Genomic DNA, 18,855 nt, shown 5'->3' with positions numbered 1-18,855 from the left:
CAATTTTATATATATATATTAACCTACTCTTACCTAGCGTATTCAGAATTCTCTAAGTGCTGGTAAATACATGAGTTCAAAGTTCAAAAAATTAATTAAATCAGAATGTTTATGCTCTGTTCAGTTGTACGTATCTTGAAAGGATTGCAAACTGCATAGAGGGTGAGTGTTCTTGCCTCACATTTGGATTTTGTTGAAGACAGCAGTCATAAATCCATGAGAATATTGCCTTATTTCTGTACTTTAAAAATATGAAATACTACTCTGCAAAGCAGAATAGTAAAGTAACAGATGAGTATGTACTCCTGGTAATCTCACATTAAGTCTTGTATTTTTCCTCTTGAACAGCTGTTGATTAATATACTGCATGCAGTGTGTTACTAAAGAGGGGATGGAGATGTTGCAGTAAAATGAAGCTGTGCTACTGAAGTTTGTTAAATCAAGAACGAATAAAAACTTACATTAGAAATTTCCCCTGTTCGCAGATGATTCTTTCTCACCTCTTGCCAGTACTAGACCAGTTGCTAGAGAAGGTCTTTAAGAAACCTGAGGCAGTTTTGAAAGATGAAGTTATTCTCCTGCATCTAATCCTTGGAAAGTTTAATGAATATTCAGCACCCCTCTTGTGCAAGAATCAGCAGAGTCTGGATTTATTTATCAGAAGTCTGCACGCTGCCAAGAAAATATATGAAGAAATTCCAGCATTACAGATCACAGCACTTGGGCAGGTATGGATTTATGGAAGATCTTTAATTTATTTTTATGCTCGAAGAAACTAGCAGTGTTCTTTCTGTGTGAAGGAGTCCATAGCTTTTGACCTGTCTTTCTTTTAGTACAAGTTTTTGGTGTCTCTGTAGTGTCTTTGGAACATCTAAACAGCTGCAAAACTTTCTCCCTTAAAATTACCAGAAAAATTTCTGCTTGCTCTATTTTTTGCATTATGACAAGCACAAAATAAAAATACTGTATTTGCATGCAGATGAATATATGTATCATTACAGATACTACTGTTCCACAGTTCTTAGTTTTTTGTCAGTCAGGCAAGAGCTTTACTTAATATTTTTCTTCTGAGGAAAAATTGTTAACAAAATACAGTGGGTGATAAATAGTCTCATTTGAAAGAGGCTGCAAATTCAGGCCTTCTACTAGCCAGGTGTTGGCTTATACTTCCCAAAGGCTGGCAACAGCAAGTTTGTTCCCCCCATTAGGCAAATTGTGTGCAAAATTTCAGGAATCAGTATATGTCAGTTGGATATTTCACAGGTATATGATTGGTATCTAAGAATTCCTGGATATATACAAATACATAGTAAACATGCAAATTATTGCTATACTAACGTGTGATTGTGCGTGTCATATATAATTGATATATCTAATTCTATAGCTTGTGATTTTATCTTCTTACAGTAAACCTCTCTGCATCCTTTCTTTTGTCCCTTTTGTAGATTACTAAACCATTCTTTGCAGCTGTGTCAGATGGGATGGTGCAACAGAAGCTACTAAAAGTATTGTTTGACTTACTCCTAAACTGTAAGAACCCTCTTTGCGCCCAGACAATTAGCAGTGTGTTTAAAGGGGTAAGTGGGAAACTCCAGAACACAGAAATATGTTCAAACCTGTTGCAGTGAGATTTGGTGCTGTTACATTCAGTAACACTTGTTTATATCATTTATAGCACAAAAGGAATCAGAAACTATTTGTCAAATATTAGAATAGTGTTAATGGCATGGAAAGTTTGTTAAATGACTGCTTTTAGAAGCTATTTCTTTAAAAACCACGTATCAGTCATTTACTACACTAAGTGAAAGAATTATGCAGAGTTCACTTCTTTCTGCTGCACTGATTTTCATTTTCTGGGATATGACTTGAATATGTGGATTATATATCTATATGTGCATGAAAGGGATGTGTTTTTAGAAAAAGGATGGAACACAGATATATGATGTGACACACAGTTCATTGGCGCTTGCATTATTGTTTTGTTTCAGATTACAGTGTGTGCTGAGCAGATTGTCAGAGAACTGGAGCCTCCTGAGAAAACAAAAAGTCTGGCCACTGTTCAACAAACTAGAAGGCAGAAAATGCAGCAACAGAGGTAAAATAACTAGAAACCCACAAATATTATCTGTACAGTTTGAAAATACCACTTGTCTTAATACATTGCATAGTCTGTATTGAAAGCATAAACATCTATTTCTTCTTTTCCCCTGCACAGTAAAATCACTGAGCTACTTTTGGCAGGAGAAAACCAACTCATGTTACTGTTTGAGAACAGATGGAAGAACAGTTAAAATTTTTTTTAAAAATAGCATTTTCAATCTTGACATTTGCTTTTATAGAATCTGGCTTGGCACAGTTGAACAAGATCAATTTTTGTTGATAGTAAAGTTGGTTTGTAATATCGATGCATGGACAGATTACATACACATGGCTGAAACCTACAGATGCTCATCAAAATGTTCCTGTTAGTTGACTGAAAAACAGTATTTTGTTTCTGTTAAAACAGTAATATAGCCAGTAATTTTTAGATCTTTGTCTTGTTTCTTCTCTTCATTCTCATAAGGAAAGAGCTGCTTTGTCCGCTCTATTTATTCTCTTCTTTAAACATTGTCTTTCAGCCATTGTTGAAGCAGGATATTGACCTACTTTGACCTAGAACAGCTGACCTAGAATAGTTGGTTTGACTTAGAATAGTCATTCTTATTTTCCTTTCCTTGACCTTTTTTAGCAATCATCATCTGTTAGATTGATCCATCTGTAAATTGTATCTGTCAGTTTATAAACACACAAGCTCGCATACACCCCGATTGCCTACTTAGTCAGTGTGTTAACCACTAGTAGTTCCAAAGATGCAAGTTTTCTGGATGGCAAGCAGATCATCTATTGGATATTTATTTGGTAATAGATTTTATTTTTTTCCCCACAGAAGTCTTCATTTTGTACAACCTTTGTATACACAGAAGGCATGCTGTACTTGTTTGTTTTTTCAAGTTTGATCTGAATTTTTCATTGATTATTTAAAATGTGTTGCTGCTTCAAGCCAAAGCCCACACATTGCCACTTCTCCCAGGAGCAGCAGTTAAAGACATTACTATGTGAAAGAAAACTTGCCTTTTTTTAATTACTTGTGTGTGTGTTCTCTGAAACACTGTACTATTTCTTTTGCAAATGTATATCCTCGTTGTTTGTCTTATCTTTTTAGAAAGCCTCAAGATGCAGAATTGGCACCAGAAACAAGCCACTTCAGCTGGCAGAGGGTTATGCTTATTCTGGAATTACTGCAGCATAAGAAGAAGCTTAGACGTCCGCAGGCATTGGTACCGGCTCTTTTTAACCTGCTGAGCAGGTAATGGTGCTCCCATTACCCAGGAGCCCTCTCTTCTGCATCAAACACTCTAAAGCATTAAAATATGGGCTACTTTGTCTCTGAATCAGAGAAGGGGAATGGGAAGTTATTATGATTTTTTTCCCTTTAAACAGTGTGATGGACTTTCTTAAGATTTTTACCTGATGCATAGCTTTTTATTTGAAAACTTTGTCTGTCTGGCAAAGGGGTTGGGATTGCCAAGAAGGATTAAAACTGGCACAATTGACAAGAGTCGTATGTTTGACAGAGCTAGTATAAGACTCTAAGCTTTAAAATTCCTCCTAACACATGGTGGAACAGTCCTTGTCCAGTGCAACCTAGGAAAAATATTGCTTTTCCTGCCAGCCCTATCTCCAGGCACTTAGGAAAGTTTACATATAGATTGGGTATTTGTCTTTCTTTCCTTATAACTTGCCTTTACATAGACTGGCAATCACAGTTCAGGTTATACTTTTGACAGTGCTTTGATAAATGTGTTTTATAAGACCAGTTGATGCAATTGAAAACAAAAAAAAGAAGAGACACTTTGACGAAGGCTATTTAGAAGCTTCTATGTAGAACTTAAGTAGAATTAAGATTGCAGTTTCTTATTTGTGTCTTAATATGCAGTTTGGTCACTTATTTTTCTGTCTCCTTTTTCTATCTCTATGTTTTTTCCTGAATGTATAGGTGTCTGGAACCTACAGCATCAGAAGAAGAAAATATGGAATATACAAAGCAGCTTATCCTCAGCTGCCTGCTAAGTATCTGTCAGAAATTGTCATCCAATGGTAGCAAGGTCCCAGCAGGTAAAAGTCATCGCTCATTTCTTAGTACTTCTTTTACCAGTACAGCATTAAAACAATGGTCTCTACCTTTTTTTTTTAAGTCTACACTGTGTTGTTGAGGAGAGAGAGATTCCTCCATAAGAGTATACAAGTTTGCCTTCCTAATCATTTTTTGTAGATCTTGAGTGTACAGTTCATTCCTATGTGGTTGACCTTTAAAGTGTTAATCAATTGATGTTTTTTACTTGCAGATATCCTTGACAAAGAAAAATTCAATGTGGAACTGATAGTTCAGTGCATCAGGATATCTAAAATGCCCCAGACACACCACCATGCACTGCTGCTCCTTGGTGCTGTTGCTGGAATGTTTCCTGTAAGTAGTACCTGAAATTTATGTGTCAGCTCTTCTCTTTGGGTTCCAAGTGTTGGGTAGAGTGATGAACATACAGAGCTGTTCTATGGGGTGAAACTTTCTGAAAAGAGCAAGAGGCAATGTACAGATTGCCTCCACTTTTATGACTTTTCATTCCATTTTACTTGAAAAGAAACTTCTGACTTGATGCTTTGGTCACCATTTGTGGCTTGCAGTGGAGCACATTGGAAATGGAAGAAGCTTTCTGTCAACAGCCCTGCCTCACCTTCCCACAGTGGTCACCATTCTCATGCCTTGTTTCTTCCTCCTCCTGCTTTTTTTTATAAAGAGAGAAAACACCTGGCGTGATAGCACGTGCATTCTTACAGTTTCTGTCTTATACAACACTTGAAAATGTAGTTGTAGTTGATGATAAAACCAGGTTGGTCTGATTTTAATTGACTGGGAAACAGGCCTTTTCTTCTATAGATTGAAATTTGACTGTACACTCTTCTAAATAAGTTTTTTTGCTTTGAAATGATAGAAGCAGCAAAATTAATCCAGTATATCAAACTCATTTTGCATCTTTATATTTACCTCAGTATTTCACACACTTCAAAAGAGCATTTTTCCCAAAAGGCAAAACTGTAATGTTTTTGACAAATTTTTGGAGGACTTTGTGGTTTTATTATTTTTTTTTGTCTTCATCTTAATACCATAACCTGCTATAAAATTGAGCATTTGTTTACAAGATTTTCATGGTCAGAATACAAGGAAACATTTTGTATCAGTCTCATCTCTCTCTTAATATATAAAACACTTCTTCCATTCACTGAATGAAAAATGTTCCCATACTTTCTTGCTCTAAGTTTCATAATTTCTGGCAAAATCTAGGAAACTGACTTTGAGCTAGGTGACACTTCTAATCCTGCCCTCTTAAAATTAATTACTTTGATTACAATTTAGGCCCCCAAAAAGACAAAAATTTAAATGAACATGGTTGGTTTACATTGTATGATTGTAGATGTTTTACAGATATAAAAAGGGTGGTTGGGAAAGGTATGAAAATTACTGGAATCTGTGCCACAATCACATTTGTGTTTCTGCAAATCTCCTCATAGCTGGTTTTGCTTGTTATATTACCATGTCTCTGGGTGGAAGGCTACAAGGTTTTTCATCAGACTAAACTCTCAATTTCCACTCTTTAAGTACTTGCCTAGAAGTGTCTCGATTTCTAAATAATATTTTGAACTCTACCAATCACATAGGAAATAGTATTAAGGGACAATATACATTTAAAATTAGTTTAGGGAGATTTTTGGAACATACTCATGATTCTCCTTTTTTTTATTATAGGAATCTAGTGGCATTGTGAGAATGAGAAATGCCTTAAGGCATAATATGCATAGCAGGATAAACTAATTTCATCTGTTCTTTTCCAGGATAAAGTTCTTCATAACATTATGCCCATTTTTACATTCATGGGAGCAAATGTCTTGCGTCTGGATGATACTTACACTTTCCAAGTGATTAACAAGACAGTGCAGATGGTTATTCCTGCTCTTATTCAGGTAAATTTGTCTACTTAATGGAAATATTATTAATTAATTAGAGTAAATGACTTAGAATATAGATAGTAGAATAAGTTTTCACCTATTCTAGATGTATTTTTAGATAGATACTAAATTTTATGTAGTAACTATATTAACAGACTTCTCTGTATCTTACCAACTGAGTTCATCAGACTAGTGCTTCTTTTCTGGCTTTTGGGTTCCTGCACTTTATAAATGGTTTAGCCAAAATTGTCAGAACTGTACATGAAGAGGACTTGAAGCATACTTTAAATTCAAGTTTTTCATCATAAAAATAACAGGCAAGTTCAGTAGAAGAACCATTGGAAGTAAAAACTGGTTATTAGTCCTATAATAATATAGTCATGTGAATAATAGACATGGTCTGAAAGTGGAAAGGTATAATATTTGACAAATGCTTTTATTCTTCCTGCTGGTGTTTGTGGGGCTTTTCTTGGTTTTGTCTGGACCACTTACATAAATACATTGTTGTTTTCAAAGGGCTTTTTTCATTCAGATTTTATTCTACATCATTAATAGATCAAACAAAAAATGCTATATAAATTTCTTATGTAAAAATGAATTGGAGGAAAAAATGTTGTCTTCTAACAATGGGCTGGGAATTTCTCAGAGTATTTTTAGTATGTGTACATGTTTTTCATCCTCTTACAGTTCTCTGTTGAAGAAATCAAGTTGTCGTCTCTCTTTTTATGTATTTTTTTATCTAGAACCTTTCATAGCAGCTAACACAAGTTTATGTGACAAATTATTCACGGCACACACAGTTATTACATGTGGCAAGAGCCTAATGTTACTTGCCTGAGAACATGTAGTCTATGTATATTATTTTTACTAGGCCCTTGAATCCAAGACCCTAAATACCAGGCTTACAGGCAAAATTTTCAGAAGGATGTGGTATCACTTTCTCTTGAAAATTCCTGTTTGTTTCAGCTGATGCCAAGTAGCAGGTTTTCTCTATTTTCCTTTTTCCTTTTTAATCTTTTTTTCCTTTTTAATCTTTCTTTCTTCTGATTTTTTCCTTTCTTCCTTTTTTTCCTTTTTTTTCCTTTTCTTCCTCTTCTTCCTTTTCTTCCTTTTCTTCCTTTTATTCCTTTGCTTTGTTTTTTTTTTCTTTTTATTCCTTTTTTGCCTTGTCTTTTTTTCTCTTTTTTTCTTTTTTTTTTTTTCCTTTTATTTGAAGCATCTTCCTTTAACACTGAAAAGCAACTGTGTGATCGAAAGCTTTATTGTGGAGCGCTTACATTTCCCTTGAGGTTGTGCATTTAGCAGTGCTGTTATCTGGCACGTGATGCTTTCTCCCATGTTATGAAATTAGTAAGGAAGAACTTACACCCATCTGCAATAACCTGTTTGAGCTGCTGTACCTGTTTGTACACAGGCTGAAGACAGTGATTTGTCAGAGTCCTCGGGAAGTGTGGAAGAGGTGGTGATAAAGATCATCCGTGTGTTTGTGGATGCCCTGCCCCATGTGCCGGAGCACCGGCGCCTGCCCATCCTGTCCCAGCTGATCACTACGGTGGGGGGAGACAAGTTCCTCTGGGTTCTCCTGGTGCTGCTGTTCGAGCAGTACGTGACCAAAACTGTAACAGCAACATCCAGCACAGACAAGGTTAGCAGACTGATGGAGTCGACTTTTCCCTTGAGAGACTGATCTCCCTCTTTCTGTTCATGGTTTTGCCTTTAAAACCACTGGGTTATGCTGAAAAAGGTAGTGAGCTCTGAGCTTGTGCTGTAGCAGAACCTGATGGTGGTGTTGGCTCTGATTTGTAGTGCACAAATAATATTATTTCATCCTGGAGCCTGAACAATAAATCAGGTCATATTGTACAGCAATCCTTGGCCTGAAGAGCTGTTAGGTAATTAGGAAGTGCTTCAATATTATTGAAGTTGAGGTTTTTTTCTTTAATTGTTTGTGAAACACGATACTGGTCGTCCTGCACAGACCAAGATAAAAACCCTATTATGTTTTTGTGTAGGCAGGCCCTCAGACTAGGTGAAATCACAGTTTATGGGCAAAACTAAAAGAACTATTATAGGAACATGTATCTGAGAAGATAGAGTCTTTGCAGCAGCAGTTTAATCTCTCTCTACACCCTCTGAAACTATGTTCTCTCCAAGAGCTTGCTGTTATCCTTGGTGTTAATCCTGGCAGTGTCCAGCTCAGCATGGCATTTTCACAAACTCACTGAGGAGTTTTTGAGTCTTTTTATCATTATTATGTTTTTTAAATTCTTCAAATGTTTCTTTTTTATTTCTAAACCATTAATAGGATGCTGTTCTGGAAGCAGACACTGAATTTTGGATTTTCATCTGTTGTGAATTTAATGTACGGTTGCAGTTCCAGAGCATGATGAAAATAATCCAGTACTTGACAGAGCTGCCAGAGAACAAAGAAGGTAACCACAAAGCAAAGCCAACAAATGCGTGTAAACCTTCCCATTACGAGGGACAAGAAGTAATGATTTTAAACGAAAAGTGGGTTGATTCAGACTAAATATAAGGAAGAAATTTACTATGAGAGTGGAGAATCACTGGAACAAGGTTGCCCAGAGGAGGTGGTGGATGCCCCATCCCTGGAAATGTTCAAGGCTAGGCTGGGTGGTGCTTTGAGCAACTGTAATTTTACTTCGTTTCTATGATCAGAAATTAAGTATCTTTTCCTCTTGGATGCACATGTTTTCATCAGATGATCCTGGGTCAAAAAAGTCAAGAACATGCAAGACAAAACCAAAAAATCAGGATGGGCAGCTCTTTAATGTGGAGTCTCACTCCGACAAACAACTTCGGCATTTCAAGTTCTTGTCAGTCTCCTTCATGTCACAACTTTTGTCCTCTCAGAGCTTTGTAAAAAAGGTAAAAATAGCAGATTACTTTTAAACTGACCACATTAAGTAATTGTGCTGTACTGTAATAGATGAGGTTTAATTTACTTTTTAGTCTGACTTTATTTTCAAAGGGGTGAAAGAATACACTGTCCAGTGTATCTTGCTGACAACTTTATTGATACAATTTTTAAGCTTCTCAGAAATGTTAATTATTTTTTAATAAGGCTTTTCTAGGTAGACTCCATTTGTGTGATCAATGAATAGGTAATCAAGTGAAATTCTGGTCCCAGTGGATTCCCACTGGCTCTATAGAGTCTGGGATTTCTCTCACAGCCTCTATAATTCCAATTGCTTTAAGATTCATGATTTGTGCTACTACCTGAAAAGACAAAATGTTACAAATTTTAGGCTCTGACTCTAGCTGGCTGTAGTCCCAGTTTTTCAGCTGCACGTAATCCACCAGCATGAAATGTATTTGTCACTGTGACTGCCCAAGGTTCTCAGATTTTCCTATAGAATGATGGCTCAAGTACAAATGTGGGGACTCAGAATTACTATTTTAGAGGACATTTAATTCAAAACAAACAAATTTGTGTATTCTGGAATATTAGCTTAATGAGGGGAAGTAAGTTTCACATTTAATATTTTCATTCCTGCTTTTTAAACTAGATAGTTGAATGTGAAGAAACAGAAGAGCTGCAGAAGTTGGAACAGAGGTATGTTTAAATCTGCTGCACTCCTCATATTTCTAGCTTTTATTGCAACCTGGGAATATTTTTTAAGTGTAGTCCTATTAGAATATCTTTTTCCCCAAGGCTACTTTTCTTAATGTCCTCTGCAACAAGCAGTATTTATTATGTGCAAGTTACTTGGGTTTTGTTTTGGTTTGTGTTCTTCTCTTAATAGAATGTGGGGAGGTTTATTTCTGAAAGATTACTGTACGCAGTATCTACTCTTTCTACATTTTTGATAGTGCTTATTTACGTACTTGGTGATAAGTATCATGCTATTTATGGTTGAGTTGCTAAAAGAATTCCAGATTTTTAGCAAAATGTATTGCTTCATTAGTAGGAAAAAAAAATCATTGTTCACAGGTGCCCCTATACTGGTGTAAGGAAAATACCATGATCACAGATCACAGTTGTAGCCATTGTGCTGTAAAAGCCAATGATACAAAACTGAGGGGTTTTTTTGCAGAAGCCTAACTTTTGTATTTGTTCTAGGAGAAAAAGGGTGTAGGATTTATTTTAAATGCTGTGTTTCTAGAATGCTCATCTTTAAATGGCTGTATCTTCCCAAACTGTTTTTGTTTTAAAACTGAGTTCTTAAGCAGAACTACTGTTGTGTGTAGGTGTTCATTTTGGGGGTACCAGGTAGATGACTTTGAAGACATAGTAGACATGATCTGCTAGTCTCTCCATTAGCTGTTCCATTTCCTTTTATTTTTTGGTCTTGTGAAATTTTATGCTTTCTAGTAATAGAAGTGATCTTCTTTAGTCTCCTTGTTATTAAAATACACTTCTTTTCTATCTAGGCTATTAGAAGAAGTTCTTCACTATATAAACACTGTGGCATCTTCAGTGGAAGGAAATGTGGACAAGCCAACAGCCAAATTTTGGAGGGTTCTGCTTAGCAAGTGCTATGATATGCTGGATAAAGTATGTTTCATTAGCCCTCATGTTAGCAGTGGCACATTTCTGCTTTTGCTTATTAATATGATTATAAACTTTGTAGGATTTCATGTTGGATTAGTACTAAACCTCATTGGATGGTCTGCAATCTGGTGCATCATGAATTTAACCTCATCTAACAACTTTAATAACTACAGCTAACAGCTTCTTAGAAAAAACAGGGGGAAAAAATCAGGAATGCTTATTTCCTTTCATTAGTATTCTACTGGCTGTAAGCAGTGATTTCACTATCTATCTGGTGGAGAAGAATGGCTTTTGGCAGCATTTCTCACTGTTAACTCATAAAATTAATAAACTAATGCTAATGGAACTGTTTCAAATTCCATGAAGAAATATGCATCCCTATGCTTTTGTTTTTAGTATTTCTCTGATTAGAAGTATATTTGTAGAATTGGACTGGCTATTTTGTTGCATGCTTTGGAGCATACATGTTTTTACAGCTTGAATTTTTTTTTTACCTGTGAAGCATATTCCATTCTTCATGGCGTACATGCAGAGGGCATTAGCAGAACTATTTTATGGTAAGGAGGGATAGCTCAGCAGTGTAGACAAAAGGAATTGCTGAGGAAATCTCGGAGCTAGTAGATCATAACTGATTAGCAGCCAGTGAGCACAGACTGACTGGAACCTGCTTTGTTGCTTTGCTTGCCTCAGATACAGCCTGTCCTCTCTTTGATCCTGAAACCCATGAAGGAAGTTGAAGAGAGTTTGCCTGTTGTACTTGGAGGCTACCACGTCTCAGTGCATGGAAAAGCTTTTATTATATTGTTTTGTTTGTGTTTTCTTGTAGGTCAATGCCTTATTGCCAACAGAAACCTTCATCCCTGTGATTGGGGGACTAATGATGAATCAGCTGCCATCTGTGAGACGCAAGGCAATGGACCTTCTGAACAATAAGGTGCAGCAGCGCACGAAGTGGCAGAAGAGCCAGGTGAGACAAAGTGATTAAACCCAGTTCCTGTAGCAAAAGTACCCAGAGACTGATTTAGAAATGCTTGGCTCTGTGTAAAGCTGTCAAGTGCCAAGCCTGGTAGGCAGCTCTTGAGTAGTAAGAAGTAAGATACCTGCCAGCAGTTACCTTGCAGGTCCTCTAATTGTATGCCTAATGCGTGTGTGTTCTTGTCCTCTCAGATCCTGCAGCTCTTAGAGCTAGTTCCTGAGCTCATTGCTATTGTGAAGTGTAAAAGAAAGGAGGAAGAGGAGGAGCAAGCCATCAACAGGCAGACTGCTTTGTTCAGTCTCAAACTACTCTGCAAAGGTTTTGGCACAGAAAATCCAGCACCATTTGTACCTGTTCTGAAAACTGCCATTGATCTTATTTCTTCAGAGAAGGAGGAGAAAAACGTGATGGGAAGTGCTTTGCTCTGTATAGCTGAGGTCACCTGTACACTGAAAGCCCAAGCAATACCTCAGCTTCCAAGGTACTTTTGGGTTCTTTTTAACAGAACCAATTGCAGCGGGAATTAGTTACACTAAAATGCATGACTGAAGGAATGCTGATGAAGGCCAGGTGGCAGTCTGCTCACATGTGTGTTTTGTGTAGATAAGAATAAAAGTATTCATAGTGCTTCAAGCTGCTTCCTGGTCATAGAACTGAGAAGCTAGTGGGGAAATTGCAAGACTTTAATAATCTACAGTAGAGTTCCTTATGGAGTCTACTACTATGACCAGAGAGGTAATTTTTATGGCTTTAGAAAAGTCAGAACCATATTCTGTGTTTTTACTGGAGAACAGATTGCATTTAAAATGATTGCATGAAAATGAGTACAGTTGGAAACCTTGCACATGACATTATTTTATTCTCCCTATTCAAGAAGCATTCAAGCATCTAACTTGTTCCTTGTAAGACTGCGTTATCTCTTTACAAATATAAGTTTATTATTGTCATTAAATATTTAAACTAAAGACAGGACTTTGAGCAACCTGATCTTGTGAAAGGTGTCCCTGTCTATGGCAGGGAAGTTGGACTAAATGATCCTTAAGATTCCTTCTGACCCAAACCATTCTATGATTCTGTGTTTCTAAACCTAATATCCTTCATTAGCTTCAAGAAAAAGAAATATGGCAGAAAAGCCCAGAATATACTGAGTTTTCTGAAATATACATGTAAAAATTATCTGAGAATTGTCCCTACACGCCTAACAGATGGATTTATTTGATTGAACATACCTCCAAATGGTCAGTTATTTCACTTTTCTCTGTTTATTCTTGGATATTCACAGGCTGATGCCAGCAGTGTTAAAGACTTTAAAAAGCAAGAAGGAGCTTGTCTCCAATGAGATTTACTTGCTGAGTGCTGTCACTGCTCTGCTTAAGGTTGCGGAAACACTACCACATTTCCTTAGTCCTTACCTTCTGGATTGCTTGTTGCAGGTAAGCTATGCAACTCCTACAGATATGTAAAGGGATCTGCCCAGATCCCAGAAGAAGCTATAGAGATTACTTTTTATCTCTCTGAAACTGTAGTAGGAGTGTGTTTCAATTATGTGAAAGCTCATAACATATTAGTCTTCTACTCATTTTCTTATGCAGATAACTCAGATACAGAATATAAAAGCATCTTCTACTCTTCCCTCTGATAGGTTGTAGTTTGCCTCTTAGAAAAGGGAGATGAATCCCAAAAGATCATTCTGTAATAACCACAATCTTCTCAAATGTGTATCTAACAGCTCTTGTTAGAGTAATTCTGACCCTCTGATGCTGACATACACATTATTTCAGTGTTTGTCTTCTGAAGACAGCAAAGCTCTGTACACAGACAACTTAATGTAAGGTGCTCCAAGTGATGCAAACAGCAAAATTCCCATCTGACATTTGCAAAAGACAACTACTGTAAAATAAGTTCTTTAGTTGCTTTAAGTGGACCTAACTTTTGTTGAAATTCCTGATAGGTTGTCCGCTTGGAAAAGATTGTGGCCGAGTTTGGTCCTTCTTCCCAGATAAGCTTACGTGTAGCATCACTGAAAACTATCCTAGCTACAAGGCTTGCTCCCCGAATATTCTTGCCTGCAGTTACCAAGTGTTACAGTGAAGTGGCACATACCCGCAAGGTAAGGACTTTTTTTCATCCTTTTGCACTGTGATAAAGAAGAAAGAAAAAAAAAAGGAAACAAGCAGTGCAAAATTTGGTTCAGCTGTCTTGGCTGTGTCCCCTCCCAGCATCTTGCCCACCATCAGACTGCTCACTGGGGCAGCAGAGTGAGAAACAAAGGGAGTCTTAATACTGTGCAAGCACTGTTCAGCAATAGCTAAAACACCGCTGTGTAATCAGCGTTGTTTTGGTCACAGATCTAAAATGCAGCACTATTCTTCATAGCACAGCTGCTGTGAAGAAAATTAACTCCATCCCAGCCAAACCTAGCACAGTCTTTATATTGTCTCTCTTTTGTTTTGTACTGCAATGCTGATTTGGGAAAGGTAGACCTGTGAGAAATCCACCCGTTTAATGTCCTTCGCATGTTAGATGAGATCATCCCACTCATAAAGGCCTTGATTTATATTCTGAGAACATGAGTTGATTCAGAATTATTTCCATTATTGGAGAGGGGAGATCAAACTCTTTTCAGGAATCCTACTAACATAAGCCCCCCAAAATACAGGAAAAGGTTTATCTATTTTATTGACAGTATTTTAATGAGTAAATGCGCTAAGTGCAAAAATCCAATTCCCTAGTTATGGTTCTCAGTTACTGTCAATATCACAGTTGCCTTTGCATTGCTTTGCTTTTGTTTTGGCAGAACTGCCTGGGTCCCCTTATGAACATTTTGAGGGAGCACATTGTTGGTATGGAGAAGGAGCACCTGATCTCCCATCAGCCTGAACTTACAGCATTTTTCATGAAAGTCCTGGACTTCCGAACAGACCATGCCCAGGTAGCTTGGTTGTGGGGATAATTAGCAGCAGCAGCTACACCTCTACATGCTAATTCTATCTGTTGTTTAAAAAATATTAGTAGATTCCATTGCAAATGTGCTCTGAAATTCTAGGTATCAAATATTCTGTTCCAGAATTGTTCTTGCGGTAGAAAACATGTTAGTTAGGTATTCAGTCTGAAACAGACAAAATTAAAACGTGCTTTGAAAGCTGAAATTCTTGCATTTCAAACCTAGAATTGTTTTCTGATTTTTCTAGGATGATTTAGAGGAAGTTGGTAAGACAGAGGCTTACATTATTGATTGTCTAATAAGTATGGTTATGAAACTTTCCGAGGCTTCTTTCAGGCCCCTCTTTTTCAAGGTAAGAAGTCTAAATGTAATTCACCTGCATTAGCATATTTGTATTTACCAGTGCACAGACACAGGAAAGAGCTAATCTGCCTTTCCCTTGCAGCTCTTTGATTGGTCCAAAACAGAATCTACCCGAAAAGACAGGCTGCTGACATTCCACCGAATAGCAGATTGCATTGCAGACAAGCTCAAGGGTCTCTTCACCCTCTTTGCTGGTCATTTAGTGAAGCCATTTGCTGAGACACTGAACCAGGTCAACATTTCTAAAACTGGTAAGTTGTCCATTACTGGCTACAGAGAGACATTGACAGGCTCAGTCTGAATTGCTGAGAAATTAATTATAATTGCTGAAAGTTTAGTCTTACAGGATTTACTTCACAGTACATACCTCTCATTTCTCTCTTCTGCCTTTTCTGGTAAATGAGAACATCTTTCTCTGGTGGAACCAAAGGACATTTTTCAGCCATGGGTTCTGGGCTGCCATTACGAAGTTGAGACCACATGAAAATTTTCAGTGTCAGTCCCAGTGAGTTCCCTGAGTGTGAAATTGTGTGGAAAGAGGGAGACTTGTTTCTGTTTGGGTTTTTAATTTTTCATTCATTGACTTCTCTTATATGCTACCTAGTGTACTCAGACAGCTCTGCTTTCTGGGCAAAAATAAGTCTTACTATTTTGTATGGGAAATTATTTGCCCATTCCAGTTGTAGTGATCTCAAGAAGTTCTTCATATCCACAGGTATGGTCAAGCGCTTTTTCTGTAGCCTGTGGTTATTCTCTTATCCCCATCAGTCTGTGAAGGGCAGTGGCAGACCTGCTGGAGCAGCAGCTAAAAGACAGATAACATATTGCATCCACTTTACTGTTCTGAGTGAGGAGTACACAACTGCTATGTAGTACATCTTTTAGCTACATTCACAAGCTAGCAATGTTTCTATATTGTGGGCAAGTTTTGTGTTTTCATTTTGTTGATGGTTTTTTTTTCTTCTCCTTGATTGATGTGTAGATGAAGCTTTCTTTGACTCTGACAATAACATAGAAAAGAGCTGTCTACTGTTGCAGTTCACCTTGGACTGTCTGCACAAGCTCTTCCTGTTTGACACCCAGAAGTTCCTGAGTAAGGAAAGAGCAGAAACCTTGATGCAGCCTCTGGTTGATCAGGTATTGACAAACTCTTAAAACAATTCATAGGTGGGGGGTTTTTTTCCCTCAACCTGATAATTAAAAATATCAGGTGTCCTCTTAACAAAAAGGGGGGAATTAGTTCACTGTCTTTGGGCTACAGACAGTATTAACTGCTTTGCCTAAGGCTCTAAATTACTGATTATTTTTTTACCCTCTTTCTAAATGTCTTCAACCTGTAAGGTTCATGCATGTTGTTGAGCTCTTGCAGACCAGTTTGCTCACACTGATGCTCCTTGACCTTACTCTTGAGTACCTGAAAGCCAAAGCTAGAAGTGCTTTTGCCTGGGTTTATCTGAGCCTGGACCTGTTTTACTTCCACAGCTAGAAAATGTGCTTGGAGGAGATGAGAAGTTCCAGGAAAGAGTGACAGAACACCTGATACCCTGCATAGCTCAGTTTTCAGTGGCAATGGCAGATGATTCTCTTTGGAAACCACTGAACTACCACATCCTGCTGAAAACGAGGCACAATTCTCCTAAGGTTGGGACCTATCAGAATTTGAACTGGTCTTCTTTGTTGTGTTAGAAAATGGGAACAGGGCCCCCAAAACCAGAAGTGAATTAAGTCATTACTAAAATACCAACCTAAATGCAAATACTGGTGTTGTAATATGGTGCTCCCAAGTTGTAGAGATGTATACAACATGCTCTTCTGCTCTTACTTTAAGCCATCAATATTCCACATCTTTCATACTGTGTGGTTTGAGTTTTTTAAAGATTTGGTAGCTGCTGGAATAAGCACTAATCTATTTGTGTATAAAGACAGGGGCACTTTAGAGGGAGAACTGGAAGACAGTTATTTATCAGCTTTCAGACCTGTTTATTATATAAGAGAGTTTTGTCCCCTATTTGATAGGTTATACATATTCAGGGAGAGTTACTTGGTTTTTCTTAGTGCTGAGCTAAGCCCTGATGCCAGTGGAAGTGGCATTGTACCAGAAGGTTAAAGACCATTACATCAAATAACTTGCAGCAACATATCTGCTTCTTGCAACCTGTTTTTCGTTTGACATTATCTTAACCCAGATGTTAATATTTAAATTAGCTTAAAACTAGCTTCCTTTGGTAAAGAAAGTGAAATTACAACCTTATAATGGAAAGAAGGCAGGGGTGGGGGAGAAACAGGGAACTGGAGTGTAATGTTTGTTTCCTTACTTAGATTATTGTTTTGGTTTAGGTCCGATTTGCTTCCCTGCTTGCTTTGATAGAAGTTGCACAAAAACTGAAGGAGAACTACCTCGTCCTGCTACCAGAATCTATTCCATTCTTAGCTGAGCTTATGGAAGGTAATGTTCTAAACTGGCATTAGTGAAGGGTGACCTATTTCAAAGATTCAGACAGGCTGATTGCTATAACTGCTATAAATCTTTCTAATTGGTATACAGTGGCTTAAACTCAGCAAGATGCAAACTTAAATGGATTATATCCAATACACTCATAAAGTTCAGTTAAATTACAGCAGTTTCTTCAGTGTTGTTGCCTGTGCACATCTCCCCAGTTGTATGTTTTAGATCAGTGTTACAGTAGAAATAATTTGCTTAATTCAGTCACAAAATATTTCTGAAAAATTATTTCATACCTGGTGTTTGAAGATGGTTCTAGCTTTGATGAGTGATGAAGCCTTCCTAGGGTAGCTGTGTAATCATTGTTCTGCTTAATTCCTGCTCTATTTTTTTTTCTAGATGAATGTGAAGAAGTTGAACAGCAATGTCAGAAGACAATTCAACAACTGGAAGTAATTTTGGGAGAACCACTCCAAAGCTACTTCTGAGTTTATGCCCTTTGTTTTCAGATTTTGTCTGAATTGTGTTAGCTTTACACATTCAAGTGTTACAGGCAAACTGTCATAATAATTTTTATCAGAGCCAAGATTTTAACTTTTTAATAAAATATTTTAAGAATGAGGTTTTGTCATTTCTTGATGGACTGGGGACTTATGACTTTTCCTCAACTGCTCTTTTATTAAAAGTGGAAAACTGGAGCAGGCTCTAAGCAAATTCTGATAACTGGGCATGGAGTGAAAACGTGAGACTCGCTGAACTCCACTGTGCTGGGGGCATACATTTACTGTCCCAGTGGAGGAGATGTCGTTTTCCAAGCACAGTACTCACTGGACCCATGCACTATAACCCTGAAAATCTGCTCTTTCTGTCATTTACAGGGAAATAAAAACTAGCCCCACTGAAGATACTGAAAAGGAAGTTTCCAAGAAACTGATTCATACAGAAACTAAATCTGTTTTTCAGTCTTTGAAGACTGCTACTGCTTAGTTAAAGTTCAAGAATAAATTGCTTGCTATGATAATGAATTTACCAAAAAACTCACCACCTGTTTTGCACCAGGAGGTTCTGGTTCATTACACTGGTAGTAAGAAAGGCACTCAGACTCTGTAAAGTATGGTTGAAAATGCAACTGGTTAGAACCTACTCTATAAAGATGATCTTACATCCCATTGGGTGCTGGGAACGGGTCTCTCTCCAGGGTGCAGCTCCCATACATGGAAAGGTTACCCCATTCAAGCTCTTACAGGATTTTCTTAAAACAACTGTTAATTGTGTCTGCTGTCAAACAAAAAGGACGGTCACACGAGAACGTCCCGCTGAACTCTTATAGGAAGGCAAGGTGTGTTATTGCCATTAGGAGCTGCCTACCAGCTCCTCTGTTAAAATCAGCCAGCTAAGTTTATCCTGCAGCCCAGGGGGACATACAGCACACCACTGTCCTGAAGGCCACACCAGCACAGCCAAGGCCCAGCCCTACGCCTGCTCAGGTTGACTGGTCCGTGGATCACTAATTCCACTAAGTGGAAATGGTTTTCTAGTCAGGATCACTGCCAACTTAGAGATACTGGTAG

At 37.6% G+C, this 18,855-nt stretch overlaps 1 protein-coding gene across 1 annotated transcript in view; it reads left to right on the top strand.

The window, feature by feature from the left end:
- HEATR1 (HEAT repeat containing 1) overlaps positions 1 to 17,919 on the top strand; it is a 36,441-nt gene extending 18,522 nt beyond the window's left edge. The window contains exons 23-45 of the mRNA XM_051783958.1: positions 486 to 728; positions 1,446 to 1,577; positions 1,989 to 2,095; positions 3,203 to 3,346; positions 4,037 to 4,155; positions 4,386 to 4,507; positions 5,929 to 6,057; positions 7,457 to 7,687; positions 8,348 to 8,474; positions 8,765 to 8,931; positions 9,573 to 9,619; positions 10,438 to 10,561; positions 11,385 to 11,525; positions 11,726 to 12,015; positions 12,817 to 12,967; positions 13,486 to 13,644; positions 14,332 to 14,466; positions 14,726 to 14,830; positions 14,924 to 15,092; positions 15,824 to 15,978; positions 16,324 to 16,482; positions 17,179 to 17,287; positions 17,684 to 17,919. Coding sequence (XP_051639918.1) covers positions 486 to 728; positions 1,446 to 1,577; positions 1,989 to 2,095; positions 3,203 to 3,346; positions 4,037 to 4,155; positions 4,386 to 4,507; positions 5,929 to 6,057; positions 7,457 to 7,687; positions 8,348 to 8,474; positions 8,765 to 8,931; positions 9,573 to 9,619; positions 10,438 to 10,561; positions 11,385 to 11,525; positions 11,726 to 12,015; positions 12,817 to 12,967; positions 13,486 to 13,644; positions 14,332 to 14,466; positions 14,726 to 14,830; positions 14,924 to 15,092; positions 15,824 to 15,978; positions 16,324 to 16,482; positions 17,179 to 17,287; positions 17,684 to 17,772 — 3,354 coding nt within the window. The 3' untranslated portion in view covers positions 17,773 to 17,919. The remainder of the gene's footprint in view (positions 1 to 485; positions 729 to 1,445; positions 1,578 to 1,988; positions 2,096 to 3,202; positions 3,347 to 4,036; positions 4,156 to 4,385; positions 4,508 to 5,928; positions 6,058 to 7,456; positions 7,688 to 8,347; positions 8,475 to 8,764; positions 8,932 to 9,572; positions 9,620 to 10,437; positions 10,562 to 11,384; positions 11,526 to 11,725; positions 12,016 to 12,816; positions 12,968 to 13,485; positions 13,645 to 14,331; positions 14,467 to 14,725; positions 14,831 to 14,923; positions 15,093 to 15,823; positions 15,979 to 16,323; positions 16,483 to 17,178; positions 17,288 to 17,683) is intronic.
- Positions 17,920 to 18,855: the final 936 nt, after the last annotated feature.

This window comes from Manacus candei, unplaced genomic scaffold, assembly GCF_025592945.1.
Source record: "Manacus candei isolate 608988 ecotype Guabito, Panama unplaced genomic scaffold, ASM2559294v1 h1tg000017l, whole genome shotgun sequence".
Classification (NCBI taxonomy): domain Eukaryota; kingdom Metazoa; phylum Chordata; class Aves; order Passeriformes; family Pipridae; genus Manacus; species Manacus candei.
Note: the sequence above shows the minus strand (reverse complement) of the source record. Positions and strands in the feature narration are given on the sequence as shown.